The sequence below is a fragment of the Bicyclus anynana genome, chromosome 4 (assembly GCF_947172395.1).
Source record: "Bicyclus anynana chromosome 4, ilBicAnyn1.1, whole genome shotgun sequence".
Lineage (NCBI taxonomy): Eukaryota > Metazoa > Arthropoda > Insecta > Lepidoptera > Nymphalidae > Bicyclus > Bicyclus anynana.
This window is the reverse complement of record NC_069086.1, coordinates 7,269,095-7,286,039: the sequence shown is the minus strand read 5'-3', so window position 1 is coordinate 7,286,039 and position 16,945 is coordinate 7,269,095. Positions and strand designations below refer to the sequence as shown.

Here is a 16,945-nt window from a genome sequence, read left to right as displayed (position 1 = left end):
TCACCGTCAGGAAGGGTTGCCAGGTAGGTCTGACAAGACAACCTCATGTCATAGGGTACTGATACGATGCTCACCCGTAGGATATTTTACGGGAGGACTTACTTACGTCACTCACAGTCGTGCATTTCTATAACAAGTCTCTCTTGTTGATCCAATGGTTAGGTGGCTTTGACTGCCTCCGTAGCGCAGTGGTGTGGATTTACAAGACGGAGGTCCTGGGTTCGATCCTCGGCTGGGCCAATTGAGGTTTTCTTAATTGGTCCAGGTCTGGCTGGTGGGAGGCTTTGGCCGTGGCTAGTTACCACCCTACCGACAAAGACGTACCGCCAAACGATTTAGCGTTCCGGTACGATGTCGTGTAGAAACCGAAAGGAGTGTGGATTTCATCCTACTCCTAACAAGTTAGCCCGCTTCCATCTTAGATTGCATCAACACTTCCCATCAGGTGAGATTGTAGTCAACGGCTAACTTGTAGAGAATAAAAATCATTATGGACTAAGTCTTCATTATTCCTTACAATCTGAAACTTTGTTGCATGCTCCTACCGTAGGTAAATAAGGTTTCAAGACTTCTGACCGTCAAAATAAGCCTCAATAGCTCAACGGTGAAGAGGCTCATCACAGAGAGGTGGTGGTTCGATTCCCGCCCGCTGCGTACCCGATCCCAACAATATTTTCGGAATACTTGGGGGGTGAACGGGAATACTTATTGGTTATACTTAAAAGATATAGCAAAACCAGGCATCAGATATCGGAACCTCGTCTTCGCCGGCTTAGTTTGTGTTTCTGTTGCCTGGGAAGCATTTTCGGTCGTTGTCACCATCAGGAAGGGTTCCACATAGGTCTGACAAGACAGGCACATGTCATAAGGTAGCCTTCCGTTCTTGGCGACCACGTGACTGCGACCTCCGACCGCGCGACCCACTGCTTAGTTTAAATTTATATAACTAAACAAAGCCCGAGACCGCGTCGCGCGACCACTTTTGTTTAGTGCTCCATATAAATTCATACTAATCAGTGGGTCGTGCAACCCGGTCGCGGTCGCCAAGATCGGAATGTTACCTATAGGATACTCATACGATGCTCACCCGAAGGATATTTTACGGGAGGTCTTATCTACGTCACTCGCAGTCGTGCATTACTATAACTAGTTTTTCTTCTTTCCAATGGTTAGGTGGCTCCGGATCCTTAAGTCCCGGGTTCCTGAGTCGGACTAAGAAATATTGAATTTTTCTTTCTTCCCTGAACTTTTCAGTGGCAGCCAATAGTTGGGAAATTGGTATTTAAATTATAATTGTCAGGAAATAGAAACACATAGTATAATAATATAATGTTTTCATTTACTTAACATACATAGTGTATATAAATATACATTATATAAACAAGACTGCCAAAAACGAGTATTATCTTGGGGTATGATTATGTTTCTTTATTATACGTAAGATGCGTCATCTTGTGAAGAGAATAGTCGACCAATAGCGAGCGAATCGGAAATATTGTTTTTTAATTGTAGTGTAAGATCCGTATTAAAAATGACCTTCACCCATCTGTTTAATGGATGAAAATGTTTTCAAAGGTTGACTAAAAATTTCTTAGCCAAACATTAACGATAGTTAACGATAGATAATATAAATGGTTAATAATATTTTTTTCCAGGGGATTTTTAAGCAACCTACTCACAACATATTTTTCAACATACTATAATTGACTAGCTGACGCCGCACGGTTGCACCCGGTTCCCATTCCCGTAGGAATACGGAGATAATATATAGCCTATAGCCTTTCTCGATAAATGGGCTATCTAACTCTGAAAGAATTTTTCAAATCGGACTAGTAGTTCCTGAGATTAGCGCGTTCAATCAAACAAACAAACTTTTCAGCATATTATTATAGATATAAAACACTTTTCATCTATTAAACAAATAGGTGAAGGTCGTTTCTAATACTGATCTTCTGTTACTCCGATGCGATAGCGACGAAAGAAAGCGATATCTTCGATCCGCCGCTATTGATCAACACTATGTCATTTTGTCTTCACGATATATGTCGTAAGCGCAGTTTAGGCCTAAACTCTCGCAATTTTTAGCAGTCATGTTTTTTTTTATATATAATTCTCATTTGTTCTTATAGTTAAAGGGATCATAATTTAAGTTGTGCTAATTCTTGTAAAAGCGCAGCTTCGTTGTCAATCTTGGCCTGTTGGTTCAGTTCTAGTTGCTTGCCGGCAGCTTTCTGTTGTTTCAACTTCTCTATGTCGCTTAGTTTCTGTAATAAAACATGTTTATTTATTTATTTGTACGAAAGAATCCAGATATAGAGCGCGCCAAACTTCGTGTCCGCTCTGAGTACGAGGCATATGGTTGCACAGCTCAGACCAATTATAAAAGGGCCTGTATCGCACTCATAGTCACGAACAAAACTGTCTGTCATTTTCTGAGGAAAATGAGCTTAGATTTGGTATATATCTTATACTAAATTAGAAGTTTTTGCCCCTTTTTTACACCATTCAATTAAACAGAAAGGTATTTTTACGGGGCTCTTTAACCGACGAACACGATTACAACTATAAAACATCGATACTATAGAGACAGTTTTTATAATCGCATTAGATCGTTGATCATATACTTTGACAGAAAAGTAACAGCTAGCGAGGCAGGTCCTATACAATAATTGGTCTGAGTTGCACAGTAAACGATCCTATAGCTTGGCAATTTCGTTCGTAACACTCCCGATGGTCCGCGCGGGCCTGGGGGCGTGTAGCGATGAATGAACAACCGACGACTGATGCACCTCATTTATGCACGATTTCACACCCGCGCAGTCTTTCCCCCCGTCGCCCGCGTATCATGGGAGTGTCATTAACGAACTTGCCAAGCTATAGCTTGGGTTAATAGCTGCGCAATTCGACGTGTTGCAATGTCAGAGCGGAGTTGAAGTTTGGCGCCTACTATATACAAATTAGGGAGAAAGAAATTTTATATTATAGACATGTTACGTGGCAAAAAAAACCACCGCAAAAAAATATCCGAATTTAGCTACTCCACTGAGCGCACACACGCACAATTTTGTGTTTATTTACATTATGAGTACATATTTATGTATATATAGTTTTTACACTTCTTGAACACACAACTCGCCATTATAGATAATATTTAGGTATTATTTATACATATAAATAACTTTCATTGTTTACTATTCGACTAAATGAAATTAAGATAATGAGGATGATGACTAGGTTTGAATATACAGGGTGTCCCGTAATTAATGGATAATACGCAAATGGTAGATACACCACCTAATTATCTAAAACTAATAAGAATAATTTTCCAAAAATCCCTAGGGTGACCAAGTTATATTTTTTATAGGATTTTTGAAAACTTTCTTTATTGAATCAGTTTTTTTAATCTCAAGTCTGAGACCTCAAGTAACCATTTAAAAATGGGAAAAGAAACCGGGCTGTGTTATACAGTATGGCTGATTATCGTAACGATAGGATATTTCTAGTAAGAATTTAGGAGTCTCAATAGCTCAACGGTAAGAGCGGTCGGACTCATCACCGAGGGGTGGGGGTTCGATCCCCGCCCCGATGGTCTATTGTCGTACCCACTCCTAATACAGACTTACTTATGGCAAATATTCTTAAAAAAAACCTACCTTATTAAGATTCTTAATCTTCTTGTCTTTCTCCGGGTCGCCGGTGGAGACGAAAGGCGCGCGCGTGGCGGCGGGCGGCGCGGGGGACTCGTCGCCGCGCTCGTCCGCCTTGCGCGCCTTGCGGGCCGAGCGCTTCTCCTTCTGCTTCAGTGCTTGCTTCGATGGCGCAGCTGGGAGTGGATGAAGTAATAGTATAAGCCTTATTGTATAGAAGCGGATTCCTCGACTTCATCCACCCTTAAACCTCTTTAATCCAGCCCTTACAGTAGTATCGCTGGAGTAACTTCTCCCGGTTTACCCAACCTTACCCCTACCCCTACCCTACCCGTCATACACGATTTCTTGAAATGGAGTAACATCTCCCGTTTTACCAACATTTCTCTCCACTGATCTGCTCCTATTGATCGTAGCGTGATGAAAAGTGTACTATAACCTGCCCAGAAGTTTGAAGAATAATGGTACCAAGTTTCGTTAAAATCCGTCGAGTAGTTTTTGTTTCTATAACGAACATACAGACAGACAAAAATTTTACTGATTGCATTTTTGGCATCAGTATCGATCACTATTCACCCCCTGATAGTTATTTTGGAAATATATTTCATGTACAGAATTTACAGAGAACACAGAGAAATTTCATCATTATCATCATATCAGTCGATGGGCGTCCACTGCAGGACATAGACCTTTTGTAGGGACTTCCCAACCTCATGATTCTGGGCAGCCTGCAGCCAGCGATCCCCGCGATTCGCTTGATGTCATCAGTCTAGGTCAACGAACATTGCGTATTCTAGTGCGGGTTCGCCATTTCAGCACCTTGGGAACCCGACGTCCATCGGATGTCCGAACTATGTGCACCGCCCATTTTCACTTCAGCTTCGCGACACGTTGAGCTATGTTGGTTCTTCTGCGGATCTCCTCATTTCTGGATTCGATCACGCAGAAACACTCCGAGCATAGCTCGTTCCATCGCCCGCTGTGTGCCTTCTTTTGAGGCCCATAGTTAGCGACCAAGTCACAGAACCATCAATAGAACTGGCAACATGCACTGTTCTAAGACTTTTGTCTTCAGGCACTGAGAAATTTCGAACGAAAAGACATTGAGATGTATCCCGAATGCTGTCCAGCCGAGTTGGATTCGGAGATATTCGTTAAAAGCAAATACCGTCAAGCAATTTTATTCAAAATTAAATACTTGTGACGAATACGGATCTTAATTGGATAAAGATTAACATAATGTTTATATGATAAAGGCAATGTCCAGCAGTGGATGTCCATCGGCTAATTATGATGATGATGGCATATAGCTTACCATCAACAGTCTGTCCCGGTCGGTGTGGCATCTCATGTTCGTGCAAAGTGAAGGTAGACGGTCTGTTCCTCGCGCCGGGCGGCCGGTACGCTCCCGTCGCTTTAGGGGTGGCGTCTTCTATGCCTTTGGGCGCACTCTTTGATAGCTCAGTCTTGGGGTACGTGCCGGGTTGCCAGCTTATTGAGAGGAGGTTCTCTTTCTCGCCGCAGACTCGCTTGTGCATGAGGGCACCAGAATAATGCCATATTTTGTATCTGTAATAAAATATTAATTATATTTTTTTATAGATAAACCAGAAAACTTGAAAATATCTGTATATCAGGTCATTCTTGGAGTAGGAATTTGGTGGTGTCGGGCGCACTGAGCAGTCACAGTTCAGTTACCCGTTGCCGACAGTGAGCCTGGGGTAGGTGGTGGCGGTGACGAAGGTCTCGCCGCGCGGGTCCCACTGCAGGCTGGTGGTGTCGGGCGCACTGCACTCGCCCAGCCGCTTGTGTATACACAGTGAGAGTAGGCACAGTTCAGTTACCCGTTGCCGACAGTGAGCCTGGGGTAGGTGGTGGCGGTGACGAAGGTCTCGCCGCGCGGGTCCCACTGCAGGCTGGTGGTGTCGGGCGCACTGCACTCGCCCAGCCGCTTGTGTATACACAGTGAGAGTAGTCACAGTTCAGTTACCCGTTGCCGACAGTGAGCCTGGGGTAGGTGGTGGCGGTGACGAAGGTCTCGCCGCGCGGGTCCCACTGCAGGCTGGTGGTGTCGGGCGCACTGCACTCGCCCAGCCGCTTGTGTATACACAGTGAGAGTAGGCACAGTTCAGTTACCCGTTGCCGACAGTGAGCCTGGGGTAGGTGGTGGCGGTGACGAAGGTCTCGCCGCGCGGGTCCCACTGCAGGCTGGTGGTGTCGGGCGCACTGCACTCGCCCAACCGCTTGTGTATACACAGTGAGAGTAGTCACAGTTCAGTTACCCGTTGCCGACAGTGAGCCTGGGGTAGGTGGTGGCGGTGACGAAGGTCTCGCCGCGCGGGTCCCACTGCAGGCTGGTGGTGTCGGGCGCACTGCACTCGCCCAGCCGCTTGTGTATACACAGTGAGAGTAGTCACAGTTCAGTTACCCGTTGCCGACAGTGAGCCTGGGGTAGGTGGTGGCGGTGACGAAGGTCTCGCCGCGCGGGTCCCACTGCAGGCTGGTGGTGTCGGGCGCACTGCACTCGCCCAGCCGCTTGTGTATACACAGTGAGAGTAGTCACGGTTCAGTTACCCGTTGCCGACAGTGAGCCTGGGGTAGGTGGTGGCGGTGACGAAGGTCTCGCCGCGCGGGTCCCACTGCAGGCTGGTGGTGTCGGGCGCACTGCACTCGCCCAGTTTCTTGTACCCGCGCAAGTCCCACACCGATATATGTCCGGTCGCTATGTTGCCGAAGCCACCGAGGAGCACGAGTGCACAGGAGTTAAGGGTACAGATTTGGATAAAACTTCAGAGTTTATAATAATTACTATGTGATTAAAGGCAAATGAGGCTGAACACCTACGCATCAGATTTATGAACACGTTGTAGGCCGCGTTCGTTGCATGCACTGCAATGTTTTGCTCTGAGTATTATCATTAATATTACATAGTAAATGAATGTCAAAGAGTGGACCAAGTTAATATACACACAGCTTAAAAATATTGCAAGAGACTGGAGGAGTTTTCTACACATGACCACCCAACTTCAGTTGGAAGAAGGCATCTAATGATGAGTAAATGAAGTCGCTTATCAAATCAATGTATGTTGGCTTATATCTTTTATAGTATTCAACGGATTTTAATGCAGTTTTCAGAAAAAGATAGCGTGATTCGATAGGATGGTTTATGTGTATAAAAAGTACACACATATTATAGTACAAAAAATATATCAGAGATTTAAAATTCGCACTCGTGCGAAACTTGGGCGGGTCGCTTGCAGGCAATAATTTCCAGTTGCAACAGATGAAAACACTAACTGAATTCATCAATTCAGGTATTTTTTTAGTATATTGAATATATTCTTATAGAATTAAGGTATTTCTTATTTGAAAAGGATATTATTCCCCTCGGGCGGAAAGTAGATAGCGTTCCACGCGCCAGTGCCGAACTCGAAGAGCGGGTCGCACTTGGCGTTGAAGAGCGTGGCCTTGGCGGGTGCGTGACCGTACACCGCCACCCACTCGTTCCAGCTGCCGGGGTTCCATGCCAACGCGTGGATTGGCCCTTCCTTACCTAAATACATAGATACATATACATAAGCCCACATAGGAGCAGCGTAGTAGGTCTATAGCTTGGAAAATTCGTTCGTAAAGGTAGCCTTCCGTTCTTGGTGACCGCGACCTGCGACTGCGCGACCCACTGCTTAATATGAATTTATATGGGGCCCTAAACAAAGCCGGAGACCGCGTTGCGCTGGTTCCAGCTTTGTTTGGATATGTTTGGTCGACAAGATCAGAATGCTACATTTACACTCCCGATGTAATGAGTAATCTCAAGATACTTTAGTAAAATCATCAAGAATGCAAATTGCAAACTCTAACTATTCGCAATGCCTACAGACTAATTAGTCCCAACTATTCGCAATGCCCAGAGACTAATTAGTATGTGCATATGTCATGGGAGATGAAATCTTCATTTTGCAACTAAAAATCAACCTAATTAACTGACCTAAACTACAGGGTGGCAAATTCGTTCGTAACACTCCCGATGGTCCGCGCGAGCCGGGAGAGAGGTAGCGATGCCCCGCGCGCTCGAATTAACACCCGCGCAGTCCTTCCCCCCGTCGCCCGCATATCATGGGTGTGTCATCAACGAACTTGCCAAGCTATACTAGTAAACTATAAAACAAAGTCGCAAGCAAACGTTTGTAATAGAAACATGATGGAATATTAGATGAGATACCAATTACAATGTAATTAATATTTGTCAATGACTTATTGTGGGAATTACATTTACTTACTGAATGTCATGTTGCCAGCAGTGCCCTTCACGTCACCATAGGATAATGATTGCTTTCCATAATAGGAGCCACCTGTTTTGTCAACCTGTAATGGTTATAATCTATCTGTATATATAAAAATGAATTGCTGTTCGTTAGTCTCGCTAAAACTCGAGAACGGATTTATCTTATCTTGGTCTTGAAATGTTCGTGGAGGTATAGGGAAGGTTTAAAAGGTGAGAAAAAATCAAATAATTTCCGGGAAAACCCTAAAAACTGCCCTTTTCTATTTCCCATACAAACGTTTAAGAGTCAAGCGGTAGGGGTAGGGTAGGGGTAGAGTATGGGTAGGATAGGGGTAGGGTAGGATAGGGTAGGGTAGGGGTAGGGTAGAGGTGAGGAAGAATTGCACATAAGTCAAAGCGAAGCTTGACCGGGTCCGCTAGTTATATATATTTATATTGTGAAACTACAGGGACTGGATGAAGTTGTTAGCAGATAGAAAACGGTTTATTGAATATATATAAAAAAAGAAAAGAGGTTTATTGCTATTCTAGCACACAGTAAGGGACACAGAGGTAAATAGTGCTGTACCTAAATTGGCCTTCATCACCATCATTTGAGGTTTTGCGACATAAAGGCCTTAAAAAGAAATTGTGAAACATACCTTAATATTATGACAAATCTATACTAATATTATAAAGATGAAGAGTTTGTTTGTTTGTTTAAACGCGCTAATCTCAGAAACTACTGGTCCGATTTGAAAAATTCTTTCAGTGTTAGATAGCCCATTTATCGAGAAAGGCTATAGGCTATATATTATCCCCATACTCCTACGGGACCGAGAACCATGCGGGTGAAACCGCGCGGCGTCAGCTAGTATGTAATACAATTGATGAATTTTGTAAGGTGTTTATAACAATAATTGGGACAAATTACAAAAGCCTGAGCCTATTTTTCTTAAAAAACCTGTGAATAAATAAAATAAATTGAAGATATATATATAAAAAAACGTGCACTATAAAAGAATACAGCGTGAGTTTGTCGCTTTATCGTCAACTAGCGCCGCGTGGTTCCCGTGTCTGTAGAATTTGTAATACGGGGATAATATGTAGCTTATAGCCTTCCTCAATAAATGGGTTATCTAACACTGAAAGAATTTTTCAAATTGGTCCATAAGTTCCTGAGATTAGCGCGTTCAAACAAACAAATTCTTCAGATTTATAATATTAGTATAGATGTCGCTATAAGTGTTAGGTCTATTATAGTAAAACTTTCTAAGTGATTGCACAGTGAAGATGAAATGTCTACCTCTGTTTGTGTCAAAGCGAATACATTGGTCCCCCGCCTGTTCCAATGGAAGGCAGCTTTGTCGGCTTGAAACGATGATCTGCTCACCACAGCTTGAGATGCATCGAAGTCTGGATATTTGAACACGCGCCAAAATGACGGCTGTCCTGATGTACCTACAAATGTCGTGGATAGGAGTTCTTTCAAATTTCAAATTCAATTATCATACCAAAAGTCAAATAGCTGGTATATGTAAGAGCTGAGACAGGTATTTGTTACAATCAAATTATTATTGACTAGCTGACGCCGCGCGGTTTCACTCGCGTGGTTCCCGTTTCCGTAGGAATACGGGGATAATATATAGCCTATAGTTTTCCTCGATAAATGGGCTATTTAATACTGAAAGAATTTTTGAAATCGGACCAGTAGTTCCTGAGATTAGCGCGTTCAATCAAACAAACAAACTCTTCAGCTTTATAATATTAGTATAGATTTTACTAACGTCGTAATAAAATCGACAATAGGCTAATTGACAATTTTTTTTAAATGTCGTTCTACTAGATTGAAAACATTCTTTTCATATTTTTTTCAATACGTGATTATATGAAAATTTTAGTTTTTAAATGTTTTTGAAAATACAAGCCAAAACGCCTGTCGGCCATAATGGTCTATATTTCAACTGTTTCATGACGTCACTATAACAAATCCCTTACAAACGGAGCGTTTGACAAAAAATAGTTAACAATTATATTAGTTAGACGATTAGTATATCCAGTAACATTGTGACGTCACAATATGGACGACAGCGTTTTTAATGTTTGGAAAATTTAAAAAAAAAATTTCAAAAAGTTTCATAAGAAATCCTTAACTTTTATTAATTAATATTGATATATTTCGGACCCATATTCCATGTACTATGCGAAATTAATATTGTTTATATTAAATTCGATATGAATCAACTACCCTATTACCAAAATACCTCCATAGTATATCTTATTGTGTACCTACCTTCAGGGGAGTTAACAATTAGCGCAAACTTGCTGTTAAATATTAAAAATACGTAATAACATTTCATACCTAAAGTAAATATCGAAAAGTAGTATGCCGGCGCTATACTGGGCGATATGCTGAAGGATTGTAACTTCTCTGCTTGGATGTACTCTATGTATCGGTCAAGCTTTACATCTTCATATATGAGCACTCGGTTGTTCTGCTGCATTGCAAAGAATTTTTCATCTGAAGACCATTTTGGTTCCCTGAAAGATGAAAATTACAAATAGACATTCTATTTAGTTTATTTGAAAAACACATCAGGCTAATTCACTATCTTTGACGTATGCTAGACATATACGAAATTGAGATTTTATGTAACAAATATAATAAAATACCTACTGGTGGATATCTTATGTACTTGTAAGTAGATGACATTTTGTCAATTGATTTGATAACTATTGTAATAGGTTGTTAATTACCAAAATAATGAAATGGCCAGCAGAGGCTCCTTTTTAAATGGAATGGCCTATGGTAAGTGAGCTAAGATGGAACTCTAATAAAATGGCGATTTACTCTTGTTTTAATAATCAGTTTGTTTTTCCTGATTATCAGTTATAAGAATCAGGAAAAACAGAAACATATTATTACTAGATACTAAAATACAAAGTGGAAATGCACAGCATGAGATAATTGTGTATGTTTGAAAGAGTGATGCTGTTGGTTTACAATATATCTCTCTCTATCCCTATGCACAACAATTAACTTTGTAACTAAGTGTGGAAAAGGGCCAGGAACAAAAATATGTCTCTCTCTTGTAGTGTTGTACCTAATTTGTATTGAATAATAATTTTAGAACAAATAATAACTTTCAGTACCATAACTAATACATTTCAATAACATAACTTACCATCCAATCTGATTTTTCTGAACAAAGGATGCAATTTTTTCTCCATTTGATGACCGGAACACATGTAGATTTGGTTTTCCCTGTAAAAGTTACAGAATCTTTGAGGTGTAATTTTTTATCACATTTACAATATGTTATTATTATAATAGTTAATAGTTAATTATATTGGTGGCCAGAATATCAAGCTCATTTATGTCATGGACATTGAAAGAGAATATGCTGATTGAAATTGTTCTAGAATGGAACACATTAGACCTTAGTATTTAGAAAATATGGAATCTGTAATTGACTGAAGAAGATTGATATCGAACCCATCATGAAATTTTTTTAACCAAGCTACACAAATTTTCAGTTGTACTCAACTGGTCATCAACATTATAACATTACTAACCTATGTCTTTGTCTGCCCTTAGACCTTTTTAATCCGGCTCTGTCGCAAAATCTGTTCTTAGGTACATTTATTAACTATAAACTACCTCCCTGCCAAATTTCATCTTTGATGAAAATTCAAATTTCGCTTGATGTCCTCCGTCCACCTAGTGGAAGGTCGACCAACACTGCACTTTTCTTGTTCTTCTTCTGGATTTCTGGATTTACTGATTTGATTTTGGAAATTCTTTTGCCAATAGATAGCTAACTTATTTGTGAGTACAGGCTATATACAGGGTGATTCGGTCTTTAGTGCGGATATTTTTTTTCGTGGTTCTGTATCATTAATAGAATATAAATCTACAAACAGTTCGATACATTTTATGTAATTTTTTTTTTTAATTAATGTCTCTAAAATAACAAAATAATGTACATATTATTACTAAACAAGATATATTCAGCTTAAAAGTGATCTGGTGACGTTCTTTAGGTATCAAACGAAAATAAAATAAACGCACAATAGGGTGACCCTAAAATTCTGTTCAAAAGTAAATAACTTTAGCTAACGATAATTTTGTTATTTTTGAGTTAAAAAAAAAAAGAAAAAATACGTCATCATTAAATTTTGTTTATGTACAAAATATAAAAATATCCGCACTAAAAAAATTTTCTTCCTGTATATTTCATCCCCCTATTCACACGAGAACGAAAAATACGCGGGTGAGGTAGCAGGGCATCAAGTATATTATAATATAGAAAATAGATTAATATTTGAACCTAATGTTACCTGAGGGTTATCCTTTGTCATGGCAAACATTTCCCATACAAGGAAGTAGTTGTCTAAAGGTGAGAAGAACATGTCTTTGTAGTTCCCATCAATGGTTGCCGCTACTGACCAATCGGCACATTTTACAATCTCTGCCCTGAATTGTAACCAGATAATGTGAGTATTGTATAGCAGTGATACATTTGTTTGTTTTTTATTAGTTACAGAGGTTGTTTGGGGATGTAATATCTCTACACTTTTTTACATCACCAAACATCTTTGCTGTATTCAAATCTGCAGGTCTATTATGGATCTCAGTGTACTAGTCAATTAATGAGCCATTGAATCGTTTTTTATCGTATTTGCGTTTTATTTATTTTTTTTAGTTATTTCAACGAAATAACCTTGACAGCTCCATTTTACATAAAATTGTAATGTTTTTTTAGTGTCTATGATTATTTACCATGATTTTTTCAATGGAAATAGGTAAACACTAGTTTTTCTTTAAAATAACATTACTATCAGCTACTACCATGACATTTTTATACTTATGTTACTTATGTGATGATAATTATGACATTTAGTTGAAAACACAAAGTTAGATGAATGCAAAAACGGTAATATGATGAAAAACAATGTAGTGGCCGATTGTTTGAATGGTACACCAAGTTACATAATAAACCTGCTGAAGGGTATGGCTACCATTAAAATTACAGGCATACAAGGCTTAACACAGGGTCAAAAGTTTTGATAGACTATTTTCATTTATGATTTCAATAGGTATTGCACAAATCTTAATATTTATACTAATATTGAATGAGTTAAAGTTTGTAAATTGTAGGGGGTAAATTCTAGATCTTCTGAATATATTTGAGAAATTCCTTTACCACTAGAAAACCACATTATTTGTGTGTTATTATGTGGGTGAAACCTAGGGGCAGCCTGTCTGCTTATAAGGAATAAATGTAGTTTCAATGCAGTTATATTTCAGTTCAACTTATTATTTCAGTTATCTTAATTATAGAGATAAGAAATGTTTTTAAACATGAGCATGTCATGGATTTTCCCAAAAAAAAAACAAACTTGGGACAAACCCGTCACACCAAGTTATTATAATTATATATAGGTATTAATAGTTAAATTCAAGATATTCATAATTTAAAGATGATTTAGTTGTTGTTCTCATCAGTTTGTTGCTCTTAACTTATAAAATGTGAATTACATTCAAGGAAAATTTTATCTTTGAAGTCTCTCAATACTGTAAGTTTATAGATACCTTTTTTATTTAACTTCAATAAAATGACTTAAATTATTTTAAAACTCTTGGGGCTTTACCAAATCTGTAGTGTTTCGATATTACGTACTCTGAGGGGACATTATGCTTACTGCAGGACTATTTCATATAGGAATTTTGGACATTTTAGACCTTTTCTTTCAATCAAATTGTATCTATAGTGTATATGTATAATCTACTATATTATATAATCTACTATATCTATCTATTTACAGAGGTATTCCATAATCCATAAGTGTGTGAAAACTATTACTTAAAAAAGTTTTATTCCTTACTTTATCTTTAAGATTTAAAAATACATTTTACAATTTCTCATAAAACTGTAATTAAAATGCAGTATTTTCTTAGGAAAATCAAGTATTTTTATGCTAAAATTTAGTACCTAGATGTACATATTAAGTTAAGGAAAGGCATACTTACTTTCTATCAGTCCTGTAAGCTAAGTAGGTGCCTTTCGGACTAAATGTAACACTTCGTATGTTAGGAGTCGTCTCATCCCTGAGTATTATCTCCTGGTACGGTTCCTGCAGTTGAATTCGAAATAAGCTGCGGTTTGTTAAGCCTGCAAAAAATAACCTTTTGTAACCTAATCCACTACTAATATTTACAAAAAGTAAAACACGAAAAGTTACCGGCTATAGATGGAGTAGCACTCATTTTGAAATTTATTAGGGATTTCTTCTAAAATAATCTTATTGAACTCATTTCTAAAATTACAAACAGAAAAGTTCTTGGATTTTTTTCAAATTGAGCACACGTCAAAAACATGCGCTTTGTCAAAAATGTCATTGCCAAACGTCAAATACGTAGTTTCTAGGACTCTTTGGTAATTATCATACATTATTAAAATGATTAAAGGCTTATCACAACTACGTAGACAAACTATATATGGACCTACCTCCATATCGCTAGATGTTATCTCTGTCAAAGTGTAAGATCAACGATCCAACGTGTTCTAGAAACTCTTTTTATAGAATCATAGAAGAATTAAATATTGAGATGCATCGCATCCAAATTCTCCAACAAAATAGTCAGTCGTTTTCTGAGGGGGCGAGGTAAACTCACACATCGAAAATATTTAACTTCACTAAATGTTAAAAACACTGCTATAAATCTGACTAACAATCACATCGCTTACACGCATTGCACAGAATATTCGAATACTTGATCGGTATTTTAGAACAGAATAAGCACAAGGGTGGTCTTATCGCTAAAAGAGATTTTTTCCAGACAACCTTCAATGAATTATTTAAAGAATGGAAAGCGGAAAGTGCAATAAAACATATCTATGATCGTTAAACTATTAAAAAGAATATTCTAAATTAAACTACTTATACAATTACATACTAAATGTACACAAATAAAATACATACGAGTACGCCTACTTAGATGATTATAAAAATACATATATAAACAGAACTACTTAAAAAATAATTATTTAAGTAGTTCTGTACTTGCGGACGCCCGCGATTTCGTCCGCCCTTAGACCTCTTTAATCCAGCCTTATCGCAAAATCCGTTCTTAGTGGATACCTATAAACTACCTCCCTGCCAAATTTCAGCTTTGTACATCAAGCGGTTTGTGATTATGACAGATTGTGCCTAAATCATGAAAAAATTTACGAAATATTGAAAAAAAAGAAAAAAAAAAACAAACTAATAACGGGGTTTTGGTTTTCAAGTTATTTGCTGTCGCTGTCGCGTCGCGTGGACGTCGCGTCGCGTATTTATCATAATACCAAAATTCATTTTGATCGGTTCTGCCGTTTAGCCGTAAAAAGGTAACAGACAGACATACAGACAGGCAGACTTACTTTTATATATAATATTCGATAGCGATAGCGATACCGATAGTCAGTCAGACAGACAGTTGGCAGTTTTAACTGTAAAGGATTTTTGATACTTGACTGAATGGCAGACTGTATATTGTGAACGGTTTTTATTCGTGGCTCATTTTAGTGTTCCATCAGAAGAATTATTTTTTTAGATATTGTTTTATTACAAAGGAGATCATTCACGCTCCATACATTTTTGGGCTCTTTTTGAAAGTGCCGGCCAACAAAAAAAAATGGCACGACTCGTTAGAATTGGCTATTTGGAGCAATAGTTAATATGGCATAAAAGTTGTCAGGTGGCTCTGAACCAAGTTATACAGGTTCGACGATTCGTTATTTCCATACATTTTGTCAATTTTCAAAAGTGCCCGCTAAGAAAAAAAACTGATACGTATCGTTAGAACTGCCCATTTGGAACAATAGTTAGTATGGCACAAATGTTGTAAGATTGCTCTGAATCAAGTTATACAGGTTCAATGACTCGTCACTTCTATATATATATTTTGAGTTTTGTAAGTGCCCACCTACAATATAAATAATACGTATCGTTGTAACTAGCATTTGCAGCAATAGTTACTATGGCATAAACATTTTAGTATAGCTCTGAGTCCAGTTATGCAGTTTCGATGATTCGTCAAATCCATATGTTTTATTGATTTTCAAAGTACCGTTTTACAAAAATATGCACTTATCACTGCACTTATCGTCAGAACTGCCCACTTGGAGTAATATTTAGTTTGTCACGAATGCTGTAGGTTTGGTCTGAACCAAGTTATAAAGGTTCGATATCTCGTCACTTATATGCATTTTATTGAGTGTTGTAAGTACCCACCGACAATATTAATGATACGTATCGTTTTAACTGGTCATTTGTGGCAATAGTTAGTACAACACGAATGTTGTAGGATTGCTTTAAACCAAGTTATACAGGTTAAATGGCATGCCATCTCCATACATTTTATTGATTTTTAAAGGTGCCTGCCAATAAAATTCTTACAGGTATCATTTTAACTGATCATTTAGACATACTTTGTTAGTTAGTATGGCAGACACGTTGTGTAAATGCTCTGATCTAAGTTATACAGGTGTGACTATTTGTAATATCCATATATTTTCTTGATTTTTAAGTGCCAACTATTAAAATGGTACGTATTATTAGTACTGGCTGTAATAGGAACGGGAAGTAATAGTTAGTATAGTACTACAAACGTTGTAGGCCTGTTATACAAGTTCAATGATTCTTAATTTCTATGCATTTTATCGATTTAAGCAATACAGTTAGTTGGTAGGTATGACAGAAACATTGTATGATTGCTCTGATCCAACTTATTTGCGTTCGATGATTCGTCTCTTATGTTATGGGAAACAATAAATAGGTAATAATGATGAATACTTAACTAATAATATGAAATAAATGTCATCATGGTGTAAGAGCTGTGTGATCATTATTTGTTATTTTCTTCCTTCTGGACCGTTTCTGCACTTGGTCATGTGATTCGCCGTTGTGCGTGTATTTGTTATGTTATTCAAGCTTGTAAACCGAATTTACCATTACTCGAAGAACTTAATAAAACGTTTTTATTTCT

General features: G+C 38.4%; 1 protein-coding gene across 1 annotated transcript; it reads right to left on the bottom strand.

Annotated features, from left to right (window-relative positions):
* Positions 1-1,319: 1,319 nt before the first annotated feature.
* On the bottom strand, positions 1,320-14,317 carry LOC112047314 (eukaryotic translation initiation factor 2A). The gene is made up of 12 exons (XM_024084398.2): positions 14,158-14,317; positions 13,946-14,087; positions 12,253-12,388; positions 11,097-11,176; positions 10,274-10,452; positions 9,218-9,372; positions 7,928-8,012; positions 7,027-7,200; positions 6,222-6,399; positions 4,963-5,216; positions 3,654-3,823; positions 1,320-2,264 (listed from the first exon to the last, which is right to left on the bottom strand). The coding sequence occupies exons 1-12, from the start codon at positions 14,180-14,182 to the stop codon at positions 2,139-2,141; spliced, it is 1,704 nt and encodes a 567-aa protein (XP_023940166.2). The 5' UTR covers positions 14,183-14,317; the 3' UTR covers positions 1,320-2,138.
* Positions 14,318-16,945: the final 2,628 nt, after the last annotated feature.